This window comes from Vipera ursinii (assembly GCF_947247035.1).
Source record: "Vipera ursinii genome assembly, chromosome: 1".
NCBI lineage: Eukaryota > Metazoa > Chordata > Lepidosauria > Squamata > Viperidae > Vipera > Vipera ursinii.
Window position 1 is genome coordinate 254,067,511 of NC_139512.1, and position 18,502 is coordinate 254,086,012.

The 18,502-nt window shown below is 36.8% G+C and overlaps 1 protein-coding gene across 1 annotated transcript in view; it reads right to left on the minus strand.

Moving 5' to 3' along the window:
* CDK19 (cyclin dependent kinase 19) overlaps positions 1 to 18,502 on the minus strand; it is an 88,986-nt gene that overhangs the window by 26,211 nt on the left and 44,273 nt on the right. The window contains 2 exon segments of the mRNA XM_083374043.1: positions 2,618 to 2,675; positions 13,014 to 13,154. Of these exon segments, the coding sequence (XP_083230169.1) occupies positions 2,618 to 2,675; positions 13,014 to 13,154 (199 nt within the window).

The window sequence follows — 18,502 nt, forward strand, 5'->3', positions numbered from 1 at the left end:
TCTAAAGTAAATTCTTCTATACTGCTATTCCTGATATTATCAATGCCTGACTGATCTCAAAGCTAGGTGAAGTACACAATCTTACATTGCTGACACATCTAGAACTTTCCTATTGGAACTGTTTGAGGATATTAGCTAGTTTATTTCTTCCCCCCCCCACACCTTTTTTTTTTGCTTACTCCACATCCCAAACAATGTATTTTCATGTACAATATGCTAACATTGCTGACAATCCTGAACATACTCAAAAATTTTTAATTACAAATGCATTTCATCCGTTAGGAGCTACAAACATTCCCTACTGCCACTCCCTTAACATCATAAATTGAACATGAGTGCTTCTGAACATGTATGTTGACTTGAACATCACCATTATTTACTATATTATATCAAATATGTCATCACTTAGGCCAAAAGAAATATTCTGGGTAGCTATTAGAAATATAACTGATTTGTGCAAGTCCAAACACTTCATTATTATTAAAACAAATTCATATTCTTATTCAGATTAATAGACTTGATATAAAACTTAAAGTGTCAAAGATTTTAATATCTAACATAAAATACATAAAAGGCTGATGTTCATGACAGTCAGGACCAAAAATATGCTTCATGGCATGCAGAGCAAAAATGAAGCACCTACAGGGCATTCAGAAAGTATTCAGAACCCCTTCACTTTTGCTAACTTTGTTATGATGCAGCCTAATTCTACAGTTGTTGAAATTTATTTCTTTCTGATTAATCTACACTCAGTACCCCATAGTGACAAAGTGAAAAGAGAATGTTAGAAATGTCTGTAAATTTATTAAGTGAGACTGATAACTTCTATAAGTAACACAGTTGTTGGTTACCAACAGCTCTGGAACTTTATAGATAAAAAACCAGTACCATGAAAGGATCTGAGCAACACACTGGAAACCAATTTAATCCAAATATGAGTGGTTTTGTACAATTTAATAGGCATCTGTCAGAAAAAAAAATCTGGCTTCTCTATTTTACACTAAATGAGCTTTCTGAACAATTTACAAACGCAGTTTTGAATAAAGCAAGGCAAATGAGATGTACTGGTAAGGACTGATGTAAAGGCTGATGTAAGCAGGTGTTAAGCATAAAATACAGTTTACACCTTGGTTTGTACGGCTTTTAGGCCTCAAAATGGCAACATTTGGTTAGAAGGGAGTTTAAAAGCATTTATGTTCTATACTAAACACAAGTGAATTGTGTCTCAACCTAGGTGCTGCATACATCTCATTATGGAATGTAGTACATTATTACTTTGAGATTTTTTCACATTCACAGTTCTGATTGATGAATGACATTTTTGCAGGAAAAAAAGTAGCGTCTGTGCCACGAAACATTTTACTGGCAATTTTGTTTTTTTTGCTATTGACATAATCAATTGAAAAGCATGTTAAATATAAAAGTATACATTAAAAATGAAACTGGTAAAGCAGGAACAGGTTGAGTCTCAGGTCAGAGTGAACCAGTTTATCACTATTGATCTCAAAACCATGAAGTGAATGGCCAAATTTCCATTGACTCGAAAAACATGGAGAAAAGGCCTTGAATTTAAATCCCAAAGTCACAGAAAGAGACTTGAATTTCTGTATATTGCAGCAAAAACATCTTTTGTGCAAATATGACTTCATTAAAACTAATAAAAAAGCTAATGTAGTCATTTAATGTCGATGAATTTTCACAATAAGCAAGTTAATGAATATGCAGTTTAATATCTGGAGAGTAATGATCTATTGCGGTGTCTGGAATGAAGCCTCACGATAACTAATAATTAATCTCAAGTAAACAGCTTGTACCATTCTGCTATAAATTGCTCTGTAGAGATAGGCAAGTAACAAATTTTGAGATCTGGCAGGTTTTCGTACCGATCCAAAGAAAAAGCAAACTTTACCCACAGAGTCAAGCTTTTAAACATTCAGTCATAGCTGAAGAAGTATACCCAGTTTTAATTGCTCACTTTCAGTGGCTCCAAGAGCCAGAGAAACTGGTAACACCAGTCTTTAACATGTATTTTTATTATAGCTTCAGTAGAATCTATTCCTATTCATATACTCAAAACTGGTTCATACATCAATCACTCCAAACAGTTTCCTGCTATTAATATACACAGAAGTTTCTCATCTGCATTTTACCCATGGTAGACTTTCTATTAGATATTTCTGGGGGGTTTGGAAGTAGCCTAGAAATTTTAGAGGTAATAACAATCTATCTTAGCAACTTATTACCGGTATATATTTTATAAGAATTGAATAATTCTAAATGTTTGTTTTTGCACTTACTCCGTATACCAGCGCAGCACATTCTTTTTATGGTATTGTCTCTAAATGAAGTACAAGTTGCTACTGTTCTCCTGAGAATATGGGACTTTCTCCCATATTATTTGATACCTTACTTACCCACCTCTTACCACATTCAGCTGAATTCTGGAGGCTCCTGAATGGATACAGGAAAGTCATTTTCCTTTCTCACATTCTCCTACAAGCTTTCCTTTAGACCCAACTATCTATACCATCTGTAAGTGACTGAGATGCTTTGCTTTGGATTTCTGTTAAGTTCTATTGCAATTAAATTTATAAATATGGGTAATTATAAAACTTACCTATCTTAACTCTTCCTCTTTCAGGACCTTCTCCCATTACTAGAATATTTGCTGGTTTCTGGGAAATGAAAGCAAAATATCCATATATCTCACGTATTACATATTAATTTAATGGTATAAGTTTACATATAAAAGGTTTATAATGCACAATCGGGCACTTTCCTGCCTTGACATATTATTTAAAATTTTATATAATGTATATTTCTTTACAATATAGAAATAGAATTATTCTGTTTTATTTTATATGAAACTGCTTGAAACAACCATATTGTTAAACATTCTTTCAATATAGCTTAAATGAAAATAACTGTTTTAAGAGGGAAAATACATGTTAACAAATACTTCATGTTATCTACACTACAATAAATCTATGCAGCTAATAAATCTGACTTCAGTTTCAAAATCTCTATTGAAATTGTTCCTAACTACCCATGTTGGCCTCTCAGACTCCAACTTATCTGACAAATGTTTTATTGAAATAAAAAATGGTATCCTAGAAATGCTTAAATCTCTCTCTAGTCTCTTGAATTAAAGACAACACATTGTCACTCTTTGACTGACAACTGAAATATGTGATCTATGAACAGTGTTTCTCTGTTGAGGAAAGTACAGCCAGCCCTGTTTTTCCTTCAACTGGAAGAAATCAATTTATTTTTATTTTGGGCTTGTAGCTGATTTTGGATCCTAAAACTAACTTTAATTGCTCTGACTATAATCTGCACATTTTTCTTTATGTGGAAGATTCCCTGTCAGATTCCAAACTGTCCATGACTCTCATTTTTTCCAATACAGATAGTCTTTGATTTACAACAGTTTGTTTAGTGACCACTGGGAAAAGTGACTTCTGACCATTTCTCACATTTATGATGGTTGCAGCATCCCCATGGTCACATGAACAAAATTCTGACATTTGGCAACTGACTCATATTTATGACGGCTGCAGTGTCCTGGGGTCATAGGATCAGGTTTTGCGACCTCCTAACAAAAATCAATAGGGGAGCCAGATTCATTTAACAACTGTGTCAGTAATCTAACAACTGCAGTAATTCACTTAACAACTGTGGCAGGGTCATATAAAGGGGCAAATTCACTTAACATATGTCTCACTTAGCAACACAAATTCTGGATTCAATTGTAGTCGCAAGTTGAGGACTACCTGCTAATATTCCGTATTAGCAATTTTAAGATATGTGGACTTCAACTACCAAAATTCCCTGGGCAGGGAATTTTAAATCCACACATTTTAAAGTAGCTGGGGTTGAGAAACACTTTGGATCTTACCTGAACAATGAACAGCTATTAAAGTCATTATGGCACTCAGAAATTCCTTTCCCAGGCAAGTTTTCTATTATGTAATCTCTCCTTTTTCATCCCCACCCCCACTCTAATCTCTCCTTGACCAGTTTCTTCTGATTCACTTTGTAATTTGGCCTTTATCTTACCATTTAGAAATCCCCCTTTCCTGCAAAGTCTCTGTTCCCATCCTTATTTCTCTCTTTTAGATACCTTCCAAAGGTATTCTGCTTCATAAATCAAAACTCCTAATGTTTCTCGGGCTCTACTTAATATTTATGAAACATTCCACTCCTGAAGGCACCAACACAACCTTACGTTTGTCAGAACAGAGTAAGGGATACAAAGAGAAGCAGAAGATACGAAGAACTGAGCTTTTCATTGTTTAATTGTCTGCTACATTTATACGCCTCTCCAATTAAAAATGGACTCTGAGGGGCTCACGTACTTTATGCAGTAGCCAGATTAAAAATACCAAATGATAACAAAGCAACAATTACAATCAAAATGGGGAGGGGGGGAAAGGAGGGAGCATCAGGAAACTCACAAATATTTCCCAACAGGAATGAACCATGCTATCTTTCAAGTCTCTCAGGCTTGCTGAAATAGCCAAATGTTAATGGCTTTATTGAATTCCCAGTGTGCAGGGGGCCCTCACATTTCTAAAAGCACAGTATTTCAGAAAAAGAGGGCAATGACAGAGAATGCTTCCTTGTAAATTCAATCTTGCAGGACTTGTGCCCCAAACAAGGAGAATAGTCTGATCAATTGGTATGACAAAACTGTTAGAGAAAGCATATTTTTTTGAGACCACATTTCTAAGATACTATTAACTACAGGTAGTCCTTGACTTACAACCACAACTGAGCCCAAAATTTCCACTGCTAAGCAAGGCAGTTGGTAAGAGAGTTTTACCCCATTTTATGACCTTTCTTGCCACAGTTGTTAAGTGAATCATTTGGTCATTAAGCAAATCTGGTTCCCCCATTGACTGTTTGTCAGAAGCCGGCTGGGAAGGCTACTAATAGTGATCACATGATCCTGGGACAGCCCAACTGTCAAAAATACACCCCAGGGGCCAAGCACCTGAATTTAGATCACCTGACCATGGGGTGCGGCAACAGTCATAAGTGTGAAAATTGGTCATAAGTCACTTTTCCCAGTGCTGTTGTAACTTTGATCATGAAATGAATGGTTATAAGTCGAGGACTACCTGTACATGCATGTTCTCAAAAGTTATATAGAAAAGAGATATACAAATAAATATAAATTTGAAGAAGTTTCACAAACAAAGGCTAACATGACCTAGGAGGAATCAGATCTAGTGTGACTTCTAATATTGTCTGCTCTCAGTGAAAACTTTGTTGAGAAAAAAAGAAAAAAAAATGTTCAAATCTGGTGCATGTGCAATTCATCTGATTTTGAGTCTGAAGATTTAAATTCACTCAAAATAGTTATTCTTTTATGAAAGTCATGACTAAAATTAGGGCATATTCCATTTTGTAGGAGTGTCCTCTATTTCTGTCCTCCTAAATGTACAGAAAACAGATTTGAGGGCATTTGGATATAACAGAGAGTGAAGGAATTTTTTCTGCTTAGCAATAAACATTCTGCTTACAGATGGGTCTTGCTGGTTTTCATCCTTACTTAAAGGAAAATGCTAGCCCTGGAGTAAGCCATGCTAGTTGCTATAGAAACAAAGTTTTGGAATTTCATGTTTAAATTATCAGGAATAAAAATTGAACAAAGAGATTCCAACTGAGACTAAAACATAGGGTTTGACTATCCAGTAAAGATATAATGCAGAATGAACAAGATCAAAAATAAATACAATATTTGCTGTGGGGGAAAAAATATACATGTTGCAATTTAAAACAAAATCCTGAGAGATGTAAACATTGAATTGATTATGTAATCACTCCATTCAGATTAGCAGACATTGACAATATATAAACATCTCACAGAGAAAGAAAACACAAAGGCAATTATGACACGCTCTTAAATGAAACTCATTTAACATTAAAAAAAGAAAGAAATCAATCCATATGAACATTGCTACTGCATCAGCTCAGTGTGATCAATTCTTTTAGTAAGGAGAAGGTCAGAAGGGAGCCAGCAAAAACAAACAGAAGTAAAACTGTCTGCAGTTTTGAATGAGAGGAACACACCCGATTAAATGATAAGAGAAACAATGGACAACAGAATGCTAGCATTTAGTAACTCTTACTGTTCCCAGGCTTATCTAGAATATAATTCTTTTGAGATTTGACATTCCCATGAGGAAAAAAAAAATCTCTTTAGCATAGTGCTGTTGTCCATGCATGTTTTTATAAAAAAAATATGTGTTGCATTGCCTTATATATTATATTATGAGACCATATGGCAAGGACTCATTATCATACATGAAAATATTTGTATGGTAAATTAACTCTGAAAAGTATAAACATTGCTGAGATACTTGCAAAAAACTAAAACTGAAATTAGGGAAACACCCTCTCCTAAAGAGAAAATCCAATTTAAAAAAAAGGTTTTAAACACTCAATAGTTTGCACCAGGGTAACAGAGATCCTTAAAAATACAGATCCTCATAACATAATCTTGGCCAATGAAAATGAAATAATCAATAATGGTTGTGTGGGAAGTCAGCTCCCCAGAGCAGGAAATATTAAAAGGGCAAAATATTATATTTCCTCAAAAGAGCTTAAAGAGGCAGAAAAGCATTTTTTCTTAATAGCCCTAAGTCTCCCTCCCACAAGCAGAAACCAGCTCTGTAGAAATGCAGATGTAAATAATCCAGGACGGTTGGAGGCCTCCAGCTAGACATTTAGGAAGACAAAGACACCAAAAATCTACATACCCCACCCAAACTCTAACACAGGACATAATAGGATTAACCCACAGATGTCAAGGGGCACACCCAGACTCAGGTCAAAATACATGACACAGGAAATACAAAGCCTCAAATCGGAACAAGAAACACCCTCAAGAGCCCCAGAGGGTATAAAAACCCACTCCCTACATGTGCTCTCTCTCTTTTCTTCCAGAGCCATCTTTCTGTCTGGCTCTGCTCTTCAATAAACTGCAACCATCTTTCTACAGCAGTCACCATGTTGTTTATTCCCGGCTTAGACTGAATCATGATGAAGACTTTTCCTTCAACAGTTGTATGATTATTTAACATGGCACAGATATTATTTGATAAATTAAGCCACTGGCTTTAACATGGTAAATGTATCATGGACTTAATGCACTGGATTTCAACGTCAGAGAATGTCGGCTGGTGGCCCCCAGGGGGAGGGCCTTCTCTGTGGGCGCTCCGGCTTTGTGGAATCAGCTGCCGGTTGAGCTCCGGATGGCACCGGATCTCCGCTCCTTCTGGCGCGGGTTAAAGACCCATTTATTTGAACAAGCTGGCCTGGCCTGATGGGGAATTACTTAAGGTTTTAATATTTATATATGTTTTTTATTGTTTTTATTGTGGGCAATAATTTAATTCTTTTTTAACTTTTGTATTTTTGTAGTTTTATGATATGCCCTGTTCACCGCCCTGAGTCCTTCGGGAGAAGGGCGGTATAAAAATTTAATTAATTAATTAATTAAATAAATAAATAAAACATCTCTTGTACATAAGGCCTTGTGTGATCATTATTGTGCAAATGCGCCTACAGACAGAATACACTGGCACTGTGTATTAGACATGCCTAATTCTCCCAATAGTTCATTGTACGGTTTAGCCTCCAGACTCCTCATAATCTGTTGCTCTGAGTTTTAGTAGGACAGCCATGTGCTATGTACATTTACATCCATTACGTTTTGGATCCTGGACTTAACTTTAATTAAAAAACAAACAAACCCTGGGACACAGTTTTAACTAAAAGGAAGATTAGTAAAATACTGGAAGGCTTGCCACCTTCGTATCATGTCTTCTGAACTAGTTAGTTAGAATGAATCAGTGTAAGTGCCTGAAATATAAATGTATAAGGGGGACAATATAAAAGTAAAAGAATAAGGATCATAGATCATAGTCTCATTTATTATTTTCTTTAAAAGGGGGGGTTATTTTTATCTTGGTTCTTTTTGAAAACCACTACTCAATAAATGAGCATGACAAATAGCAGGATGGGAAAAAATAAAAGTTAGACTCAGCCAGCAATACTACAGTCTCAACCTAATTATTTAGGAATGATCCATGTAAAAGAAAAGTATAATACAAGATCTAAACATGCAATTTGAAGGTTAAGTTTGGCACTTACAGTAGAAGCTTGAAATATGAAAACTCAATTTTATAATGTGTGGTGATTCTGTCCATGTGGTGTTTTGTCAGGTTTATTTAGAAAGTATTTAGAATAATCAGTGCTTTTTTTTGTAAAAGAAAAAGGTGCCGGAACTCACACAACCTGTCATACAACCTGCCTTGCCTACCCTACAAGGTTCCATCCAAAAAAGGTGCCAGAACTCCATTCTGAGCGTTCTATGAGAAAAAAAGCCCTGAGAAAAATTCTTCTTTCAACTAGGTCCAAATTCTGAGAAAGAATGAAAGTATTTTCTAACACTTGAAACATATATGATTTGACCATCTGATTGAACTTGATGGCTGTAAGCTAACTGAAATCGGATTTAAGGGTTAGGGGAAAAGAGGAAGGAGAAAGGCAAGAATGTGACCTCATTATTTATAGGGGGTAGCCTGTAGAATTTGTGTCTTTTTATTTCTGCCTGGACTGGGGGTGGGAATCTCAAAGGAAACCTCTTTGTAATTTAAAATGGTAAGCAAGAGAGAAATCATTTTTTTTCCACCAAACAATAAGTGTTAAGAAATTAAAGTATTCACATGGCAATTGTATATTTCAGAACTTTTTTTTTAATATTGTAACAATAGTACCACTATATTCTAGTAAAAACAGTGGGATTAGTTCACTATCTGTGCCTGCTGTTCTGAACCTTATTAAAATACACAGTCAGCAACATTGTGTCAGAGCAGAATTCTAAAAATGCTCTTAGAAATGTCCCTTGAAGGACATATTTTATCCAGAAGATATAAACAATGTTCACAAAATGATTGCAAATGGAATCTCAGCACAGTAGGAAGGATAAACCAGGAGATTAGCATAGTTTTTGCTGTCCTACTGTTCAAGTGTGAAATGTTTTGCCATTGGATTGAGAAGGCAAAGGAAAACAGCTCTGCGCTATCAGTTTAGTTAGAATGGTCATGAGGCAGCAAGCTAAAAATTAGCCTCATAGAGCTGCACCCCACAGAACACCTACTTTAAATAAAAGGTTCTGATAAGGCTGCTATCCAGAACAAAAGCTGTCATGAGATTTCACTTCAGTTGCTCTTCCAGTTATCACTTGTTTCAGATTTTTCAGTTTCAGCTTCAGAAATGTGTGGAAAGATGGGAAGAGATGAAGCAGAAGGCTAGGAGCAAAGAACAACTCAGGACAAAAGGACAAACCAGGAGACAGTACCAAAAAGAAAGCCAGCAACAGATATAGGTATATAGATATTTGTTGCTCTGACAGGGCCGAACAAGAATAGGAAGCTATGTACTCCATTTTTCCCTATGAGGATCTAATGTCTAGTCTGGGCATGCAGACTCAGCCTGGGACTTTGGATTCAAGCAACCCCTGACTTCAGTTCTCTTTGTCATCTAAGAATGCTGTTTATCATTTTGTTGCTAGACATTAAATAATGTAAGTCAATGTCTTTCAAAAAGCCATTGTCTACAACTTCAGGACTATATTTCTCAAATACAGTTGGTGTCAGCGTAGGCCACAACCAGAAGTCCTTCCTCCCTGCTATTAACTCATAGCTATGATATCAGGTAAGCTAACCACAATTTTTTAAAAAATGCTTACCCCAATTCATCTAAGTTCCTAATGAATGAACTGCCTACTGCATACATTCCACCTTCATCCACCTTTATAAAGATATGTTCTGCTGAGGTAATAGATGGATCCCCTAACATGTGGTCTTTGTAAGGGACTATCTAACATGTTTCTCCTATGCTATGATTTTTATTGCCACCATAGCCTCTCTCAATGGCCAAAATAACATTTACATTAAATAGATCAAAGCTATTTAAAAGGAAAAAATATATATTAATTTATACTGAATAGACATACAGAAACGGTTTATAATTCTGTCACGGGAATGATCGCACTGCTGCTACAATCCGTAGCACATATCTCAGATTAAAACTTAAGTTACTATTTCCCATAGAGAGCAATGAGTTTGGACTTGAAGAAACATTTTTGAGAAATGCTTGAGTATTTCTTACCGTAAAGCATGCCGATACCAATTTTAATACTAAGAATTAACACGAAATTTTTTTAGTTCCAGTGAACACACTTCTGTTTTAGTTCTTCCTGGTAGTGAGTCATGATTTACCAAAAAAAGGAGGCTCTTCTTGAAGGGTTTATTTGCATCCCCTCTGTTCTTTAGGATTCTACTATCTGTAGCAATCCCAGCCTTTTTTCTTTTCCCAAAGGCTCTGAACCAATTCAATTTACAAAGGCCTGAAAACTGTTTCTTAGCTCCAATGGTCCAAAGTATCTTCTGTGACTCTTATTTCAATTATTTCTTTGTTTTTCTTATAAAGAATTGGGTTTTTCTCCCCTATCAATCCCTGTTATAGCACCTTTCTTGATTTTCTTGAAAAACGTTGTACCTCTCTTACGAACTGAAAAATGGCCATGTCAGCCGTACAAGATGGACCAGATCAGGAAAACAACTCCATAGGAAGATTAGAGCTATATTTTACTGAGAAAGAGTATAGTACCAGAATCTTACAAGCCTGATTTTGCTTTACCTCTCTTGCCTTTTACACCTCAATGTATCAGGGGTAGCGTCTGTCTGAGTCTCTTCCAAAATATGGTCTCGTTTCTCAGGACTTAAGGAATGTTTCAGCCTCAAGGTCCTCTCCGGACATTCTACGGGACATTTGCTTTCCAATAAGTTTGCACTTTTTTCAAGGATTGCTACAGTCTTCACAAGTTGTTCTCGAGCAGGAGCACAAACTTGCCACAAACACTACAGTTCACAACTAAAACGTCCCTGCTTCTTAAAACAGTAATAGCCATTGCTTGTATTTTTTCTGGTTCTTTTTGCAGACTTTAAAGTCAGCTAAAAACAGGATGAATTAGAGGGAAATTTGTTTAGGTTCTTCCTACTGAACTGAAAGGCAGCTCCCATTTGCCCACTCCCTATTCACTTACTCTACCACTACTGGAATATTCCTAGACCGCAGTGCAACTATTTCAGGGTATACAACTGGATATCATTTAACATCGGATTGAGAAGGCAGCTCAAAGACACAAGGCCTTGTAATAATGCTAATTATTCAAGTAGTCCTTTAAAGAACAGAAAATTCAAGGAAAGCCTTACCTTTTTACACATTAAAATTTAATTTAATTTAATTTAATAATTGTAAAATTTAATAATTTTAATAATTAAATTTAATTAATTTGATTAATTTTCTCTTGACTGTCTTTTCTGGAATTGTATTTGTTTCTATACCCAAAACACTACAACTCTCTGAATCCTTCAAGGTAGGTCAGGTCAAGGAACAGTTTCTACAAGAACTAATGATATTCTGCTTTATCATTATAGGATACAGTAACAGAACCTTGAAAGAATTTCCCTCTGTACTCTGTTCCACCAAGCAGGATCAAGGCAGGGTTATTTTAAGTTTCTTTTTAGACAATATTTTCAATATTATTAAGGAATCATTTAAGCGGATGCAGAATTATGTCACCAATAGTTTGTTTCCTATAAAAACTATGAGAAAAGTTGAGAGAATTTCAACAAAATGGTAGCTGCGGTTTTTACAATAGTAGAAAAGTACAACAGCCCTGCTATATTTTAATATCTTCCAATGTGAAATGTAGCAGACTGTATAGCTGTTTTTAACAGTTTTAAAACTAACCTGTAGGTAAAAACATCCTATGATGTCATTAAAATGAGCCGTGGTGATGCAGTGGTTAGAATGCAGCATTGCAGGCTCATTCTGCTGACTGTCGATTGCTACCAGTTCAAGGCTGACTCAGCCTTCCATCCTTCCGAGGTCGGTAAAAAGAGGACCTAGACCAGGGGTCGGCAACCTCGGCTCTTTTATGACTCGTGGACTTCAACTCCCAGAATTCCTGAGCCAGCTATGCTGGCTCAGGAATTCTGGGAGTTGAAGTCCACGAGTCATAAAAGAGCCGAGGTTGCCGACCCCTGACCTAGACTGTTGGGGGCAACAGGCTGACTCTGTAAACCGCTTAGAGAGGGCTGTAAACACTATGAAGCGGTATGCTATTGCTAGAGTTAGTTTTGCCTATGAAATTTTTTACTGACAATGAGACAATGTCTTACTCCAGATATACAGGCTACTAAAAATAAACATGGCAGCGGATTGAAATGGTTGCAGGCACCACTGCTGAAAAGTATGGGTGCCTTTTAAGATTAGTCCTCTTCTGAAATTACTAAAGAGGACTTTTCTTCTCTGATGATTATTTCTTCTCACCTCCTCTCTAGCTTTGTCCTTCCTGTCTTTCCCATTTATATCTATTTTCTCCCTCACCTCATTCCATCCTGTTTTCTTCTTTTTGCTATTTCTGCTATGTTTGGGGGATAATAATTGATATATGGAATAGGGGATCAGTTAACTTTATAAATGAAGTATTTGATTTTACGTAGATTTTTAAAAAGTTGTTGTTTTGTTGTATCTTCTGTTATTGTTGCTGTTCTGCCCCGCCATTTTGGAGTGCGGCTTCTGGCCAATGACTACCTGCCTTCCTGCCTGCCTATCAGCTGCTTACAGATACTGAAAGGAGGAAATCTTTAGGACTGGTTTCAGCTGAAGCTGGCAAACCTAGGGTGACAAGCTTGGAACTCCATGGGATTTCTCTATTCATTCTTCATTCTCTTCCTTTTGAAACGAGCACATTTACCTTCTGGCTCATCTTGCTATTGGGTAAATACGGTAACATTTTCAGGAAGACGTGTAGTAATCCATGAGATTAATATTTTGCATTTTTATTTACTTTACAAGCAATACAAATATAACTCTTTAATATAACTAACTTTAATTTAACTGTAGGCAGTTAAAGTCACAGCACTTACTAAGTCTCTGTGAAGCACCCAGTTTGCATGGAGATAATGGATTCCATCAAGAATCTGATAAAGTAGTGATTTGACCATAGATCTTGGCAGCTGCATGGGTTTTTTGTTTGCTTTTGAAGCACGGTGAAACTTGATAATATGCTGGAAACAAAAAAGAATAGAAACATGAAAGCATCATGTAAAAAAAACCCACAAAATAATTGCGAAAGATGAAAGTCTTTTAATTTTGAAATCTAAAAATGGAATTCAGTATGAGCTTTTTATATCCAATATTAAAGAAAATGTAACAGTGAAACATCACATTGTTTCCTCAGCTTTAAAGGTACATGGATTGAAACAGGTTTTGTTTCTGACATTTTCATGAAATTATAGTTCTAAAACCATTTTAGTATAATTCCAACACCTTTTTTAATAAATAAATACTTAAAAGCTCTGAAATATTTTATGGACTGCATCTGGAACAAATTTCAGAAATATGACAAATTTGCCTATTTGGCTTTGCTTACCTTACAGGTTGATGGTAAAGCAATACAGATTAGGAACTTTTTGTTTGAACATTTATCAGTAATTGGAATAAGAAAGGAAACTACGCAAAATGAAAACAGAAGCAATGAAGTCCATGAGGCCCTAAATCCCTAAATTTTCCTTTGGTTCAATCTTCTCAAACGGATACCCACTGGGCATGATAGATGACAATTTCCAGGATTTCCATTCATTGTAGTCTGACAGTTTGGGAAGGCTTCTAGGCTTTTGACTGATCTTGCATTCAAAATCCGTTTCAAACCCAAGGCACCCTTTTCAGGTCAGAAATGGGCTCTCCAGGGTATGAAAACAGTAATGCATATTTTTCTAGATATTTGGAAAAATGTTGGCAGCACATCAGTGCTAACAGAAAACTATAATATGATCCATACATTATAATGTAGTAAACTAGAACAATTTTTCCAGTGCAAAAACTCAGCTAAGAAACATTGGATAATAAGATGCAGTCTCTTCACTCTTCTGTACAATACCTCCTTTATTTCTGAATTCCAATGAAGAAATATGTGGAGCTTTTTCCAAAATGAACTTTTCAAACTGGAAACAAACCCCGGAATGCCCATTCTTCATTCTATCTCCAACATGAAATCCCCCTTGATTGGTCATTTTTCAATTAAATTTAATTTACATCTGTGCAGATGCTACTAACTCATACCACTTAATCCTGTATGTATGAGAATCAGATAAGATTCTATCAATTTATTTCAAATTCCAATAGATGGTTGGATTAGATGGTTCCAATCGAAGAAAATATATGTAGCTCAAAGTTGAACAATGTAGTTCTGGTGCTCTCTGAGCCTGGCTGTTTGCTTGCAGTGTGGCAGAATGCCCCAAAATATACAAGTGCAACATATCTCTTTGTCCAAATGTATAATTCCCAGGAATCCTAACATGAAACGCAGCCAAAGAACTTATAAAAGAGCTTGGACACCTCACAGAGGGGAGTGAATATTCCATCAACTCCCCCACTACAATGCCTCCAGAAAATCAAAGACCTAAAATAGAAGATGAAATTATAGTTTCATTCAATGTCCCAGCATTCTCTACATCCAGAAATCCAGAAATAGTAAAAAAAAATCAATGGCAGAAATATTACACAACACACCCAACCTAGCCAAATATACTAAGATTAAAATACCAGAATCATAGACTTTGCTTACTATCTACTTTCAGTTTGATGAACAAATGTGCCAACAAATCTGAGGAACACCCATGGGATCACCACGCTCAGGACTTATAGCAGAGAGCATAATTCAGTGTCTAGACACTGTAGCACTCCCAGATATACCAAAAGTATAGAATCTTCTTCATAATAAAAAAGAAACAATTAAAAAAGATATATGAATTCATCAGCATATTCAAAGAAATAAAATTCACAAGGGAAGAAGAAAACAACACATTACCCATTTTGTATATCCACATTGGCAGAGAAAATAGCAGCACATTGGAATTGCTACTATCAAAAAACAACCCCACTAACCAAGTACTGCATTACTAAAGTAACAGCTCAACCTCCCAGAAGAGAACCTGTATAAGAATATTACTCAGATAAGTACAAATGCACTGTAACAATCCAGAACACCAAAACAAAGAAAACAGACCACCTATATAACATATTCCAACAAAACGGATATCCACACAACTTTATAAAAAAGTGCCTGACCACTCAATCCACTGCAGCACAACCAACACAAACTATGAAAAAGATAATACTACCATATATGAAAAATCTCAGAAACCAATACACTGTTACAACTACACAACATTATTATAGCACACAAAACAACCAAAGCTTTCTAAAACATCCTAGGTAAACCAAAAGTAACACAAGAAAAAAAAGTCATCTACAACATTGAATGTAAAGACTGTAACCAGTCATTTTGTAGGTCAGATAAGTAGAAGATTAGCAGAGGATATCCATGAACACCGACTAGCAATCAGAAGATGCAATGAAAATCCCATAATCTCACATGGATAGAGTCAACCATAATTTCAACTGGGAAACTATGTGAATCCTAGACCAAACTAAATCCAAAAACACTAGAGAATTCTTGGAAGTTTGACATTCAAACAATTCAGCAATCAACAGACACATAGAAATATTGTTGCTGTTAGCTGCAAAGTCGTGTCCGACCAATCGCAACCCCATGGACAATGTTCCTCCAGGCCTTCCTGTCCTCTACCATCTTCTGCAGTCCATTTAAGCTCACGCCTACTGCTTCAGTGACCCCATCCAGCCACCTCATTCTCTGTCGTCCCCTTTTTCTATTGCCCTCAATCTTTCCCAGCATTAGGCTCTTCTCCAGTGAGTCCTTCCTTCTCATTAGGTGGCCAAAGTATTTGAGTTTCACCTTCATGATCTGGCCTTCTAAAGAGCAGTCAGGGTTGATCTCCTCTAGGACTGACTGGTTTGATCACCTTACAGTCCAAGGGACTCGGCAGGAGTCTTCTCCAGCACCATAGTTCAAAGGCCTCAATTCTTTGGTGCTCAGCCTTTCTTATGGTCCAACTTTCACTGCCATACAATGAAACTGGGAAGACCATAGCCTTGACTATACGCACTTTTGTTGACAGGGTGATGTCTCTGATTTTTAGTGTGCTGTCTAGATATGCCATTGCTTTCTTCCCCAGGAGCAAGCATCTTTTAATTTCTTGGCTACAGTCCCCATCTGCAGTGATCTTGGAGCCCAGGAAAATAAAATCTGTCACTACCTCCATTTCTTCCCCATCTATTTGCCATGATCTTGGTTTTCTTAATGTTAAGTTCCAACCCAACTTTTGCACTCTCCTTCTTCCCCCGCAACAAGAGGCTCTTTAGTTCTTCTTCGCTTTCTACCATTAGAGTGGTGTCATCTGCATATGTTAGGTTGTTAATATTTCTCCCGGCAATCTTAATTCCAACTTTTGATTCATCTAGCCCTGCCTTTCTCATGATGTGCTCTGCATATAGGTTAAATAGGCAGGGCGACAGTATACAGCCTTGCCGGACTCATTTCCCAATTTTGAACCAATTGATGGTTCGGTGTCCAGTTCTCACTGTTGCTTCTTGATCTGCATATAGGTTTCTCAAGAGACAAATAATATGGTCTGGTACTCCCATCTCTTTAAGAACTTGCCACAGTTTGTTGTGATCCACACAATCAAAGGCTTTAGCATAGTCAATGAAGCAGAAGTAGATGTTTTTCTGGAACTCCCTAGCTTTCTCCATGATCCAGCGTATGTTGGCAATTTGATCTCTAGTTCCTCTGCCTCTTCGAAATCCTGCCTGTACTTCTGGTAGTTCTCGATCCACATACTGCTGGAGTCTAGCTTGTAGGATTTTAAGCATAACTTTACTAGCATGTGAAATGACTGCAATGGTACGATAGTTTGAACATTCTTTGGTACTGCCTTTCTTTAGAATTGGAATGTAAACTGATCTTTTCCAATCCAGTGGCCGCTGTTGAGTTTTCCAAATTTGCTGGCAAATTGAGTGTAGCACTTTTACTACATCGTCTTTTAAGATTTTGAATAGCTCAGCTGGAATACTGTCACCTCCACTAGCTTTGTTGTTGCTCAGTTTTTCTAAGGCCCACTTCACTTCACATTCTAGGAAGTCTGGCTCAAGGTCAGTGACCACCTCATTGTGATTATCAGGGACGCTAAGCTCATTCTTGTATAGTTCTTCTGTGTAATTTTGCTACCTCTTCTTAATCTCTTCTGCCTCTGTTAGGTCCCTGCCATTTTGGTCCTTTATTATGCCCATTTTTGTATGAAACATTCCGTTCATCTCTCCAATTTTCTTGAAGAGATCTCTGGTCTTCCCTATTCTATTGTTTTCTTCTATTTCTTTGCACTGTTCATTTAAGAAGGCATTCTTATCTCTTCTAGCTATTCTCTGGAATTCTGTATTCAATTGGGTGTATCTTTCTTTCTCTCCCTTGCCTTTCGCTTCCCTACTTTCCTCAGCTATTTGCAAAGCTTCCTCAGACAGCCATTTTGCTTTCTTGCATTTCTCTTTCTTTGGGATGGTTTTAGTTGCTACCTCTTGTACAATGTTGCGAACCTCCGTCCATAGTTCTTCAGGCACTCTATCAGATCTAATTCCTTAAATCTATTTGTCACCTCTACTGCATATTCAACAGGGATATGATTTAATTCATACCTGAGTGGCCTAGTGTGTTTCCCTACTTTCTTCAGTTTAAGCCTAAATTTTGCACCAAAAGCTCATGGTCTGAGCCACAGTCAGCTCCTGGTCTTTTTTTTACTGACTGTATAGAGGTTCTCCATCTTTGGCTGCAGAGCACATAGTCAATATTTTTTCTGTGTTGACCGTCTGGTGATGTCCATGTGTAGAGCCGTCTTTTGGGTTGTTGGAAAAGTGTTTGCTATGACCATCGTATTCTCTTGACAAAATTCTATCAGCCTGTGCCCTGCTTCATTTTGTACTCCAAGGCCAAACTTGCCTGTTATTCTGGTTATCTTTTGGCTTCCTACTTTAGCATTCCAATCCCCCATGATGATAAGGACATCATATATTTTTTTTATCCCATTTATATCCCGCCCTTCTCCGAAGACTCAGGGTGGCTTACAATTTAAAGCACAAATCAATATGCCTGCTTGTTAGGGCTTTTTTGGTGTTAGTTCTATAAGGTGCTGTAGGGCTTCATAGAACCGATCAATTTCATCCTCTTCAGCACCAGTGGTTGGGGCATAGATTTGGACTACTGTAACACTGAATGGTTTGCCTTGGATTCAAACTGAGATCATTAGTAAACCATATTTATTCACCATTCAAAAGAGACAAAAAATGAAGAAATTTTTTTAAAAAGCAGAATATCCTCTCCAGCAGCCATCACCCAGATAATCAAGGATTAACACTAGGGAAACAATCAAGCAAGCAGGGAACAATACCCTAATCAAGAAGTTATCAAGGAGAAAACCATATCCCCACCAAAACTGGCAGGGCA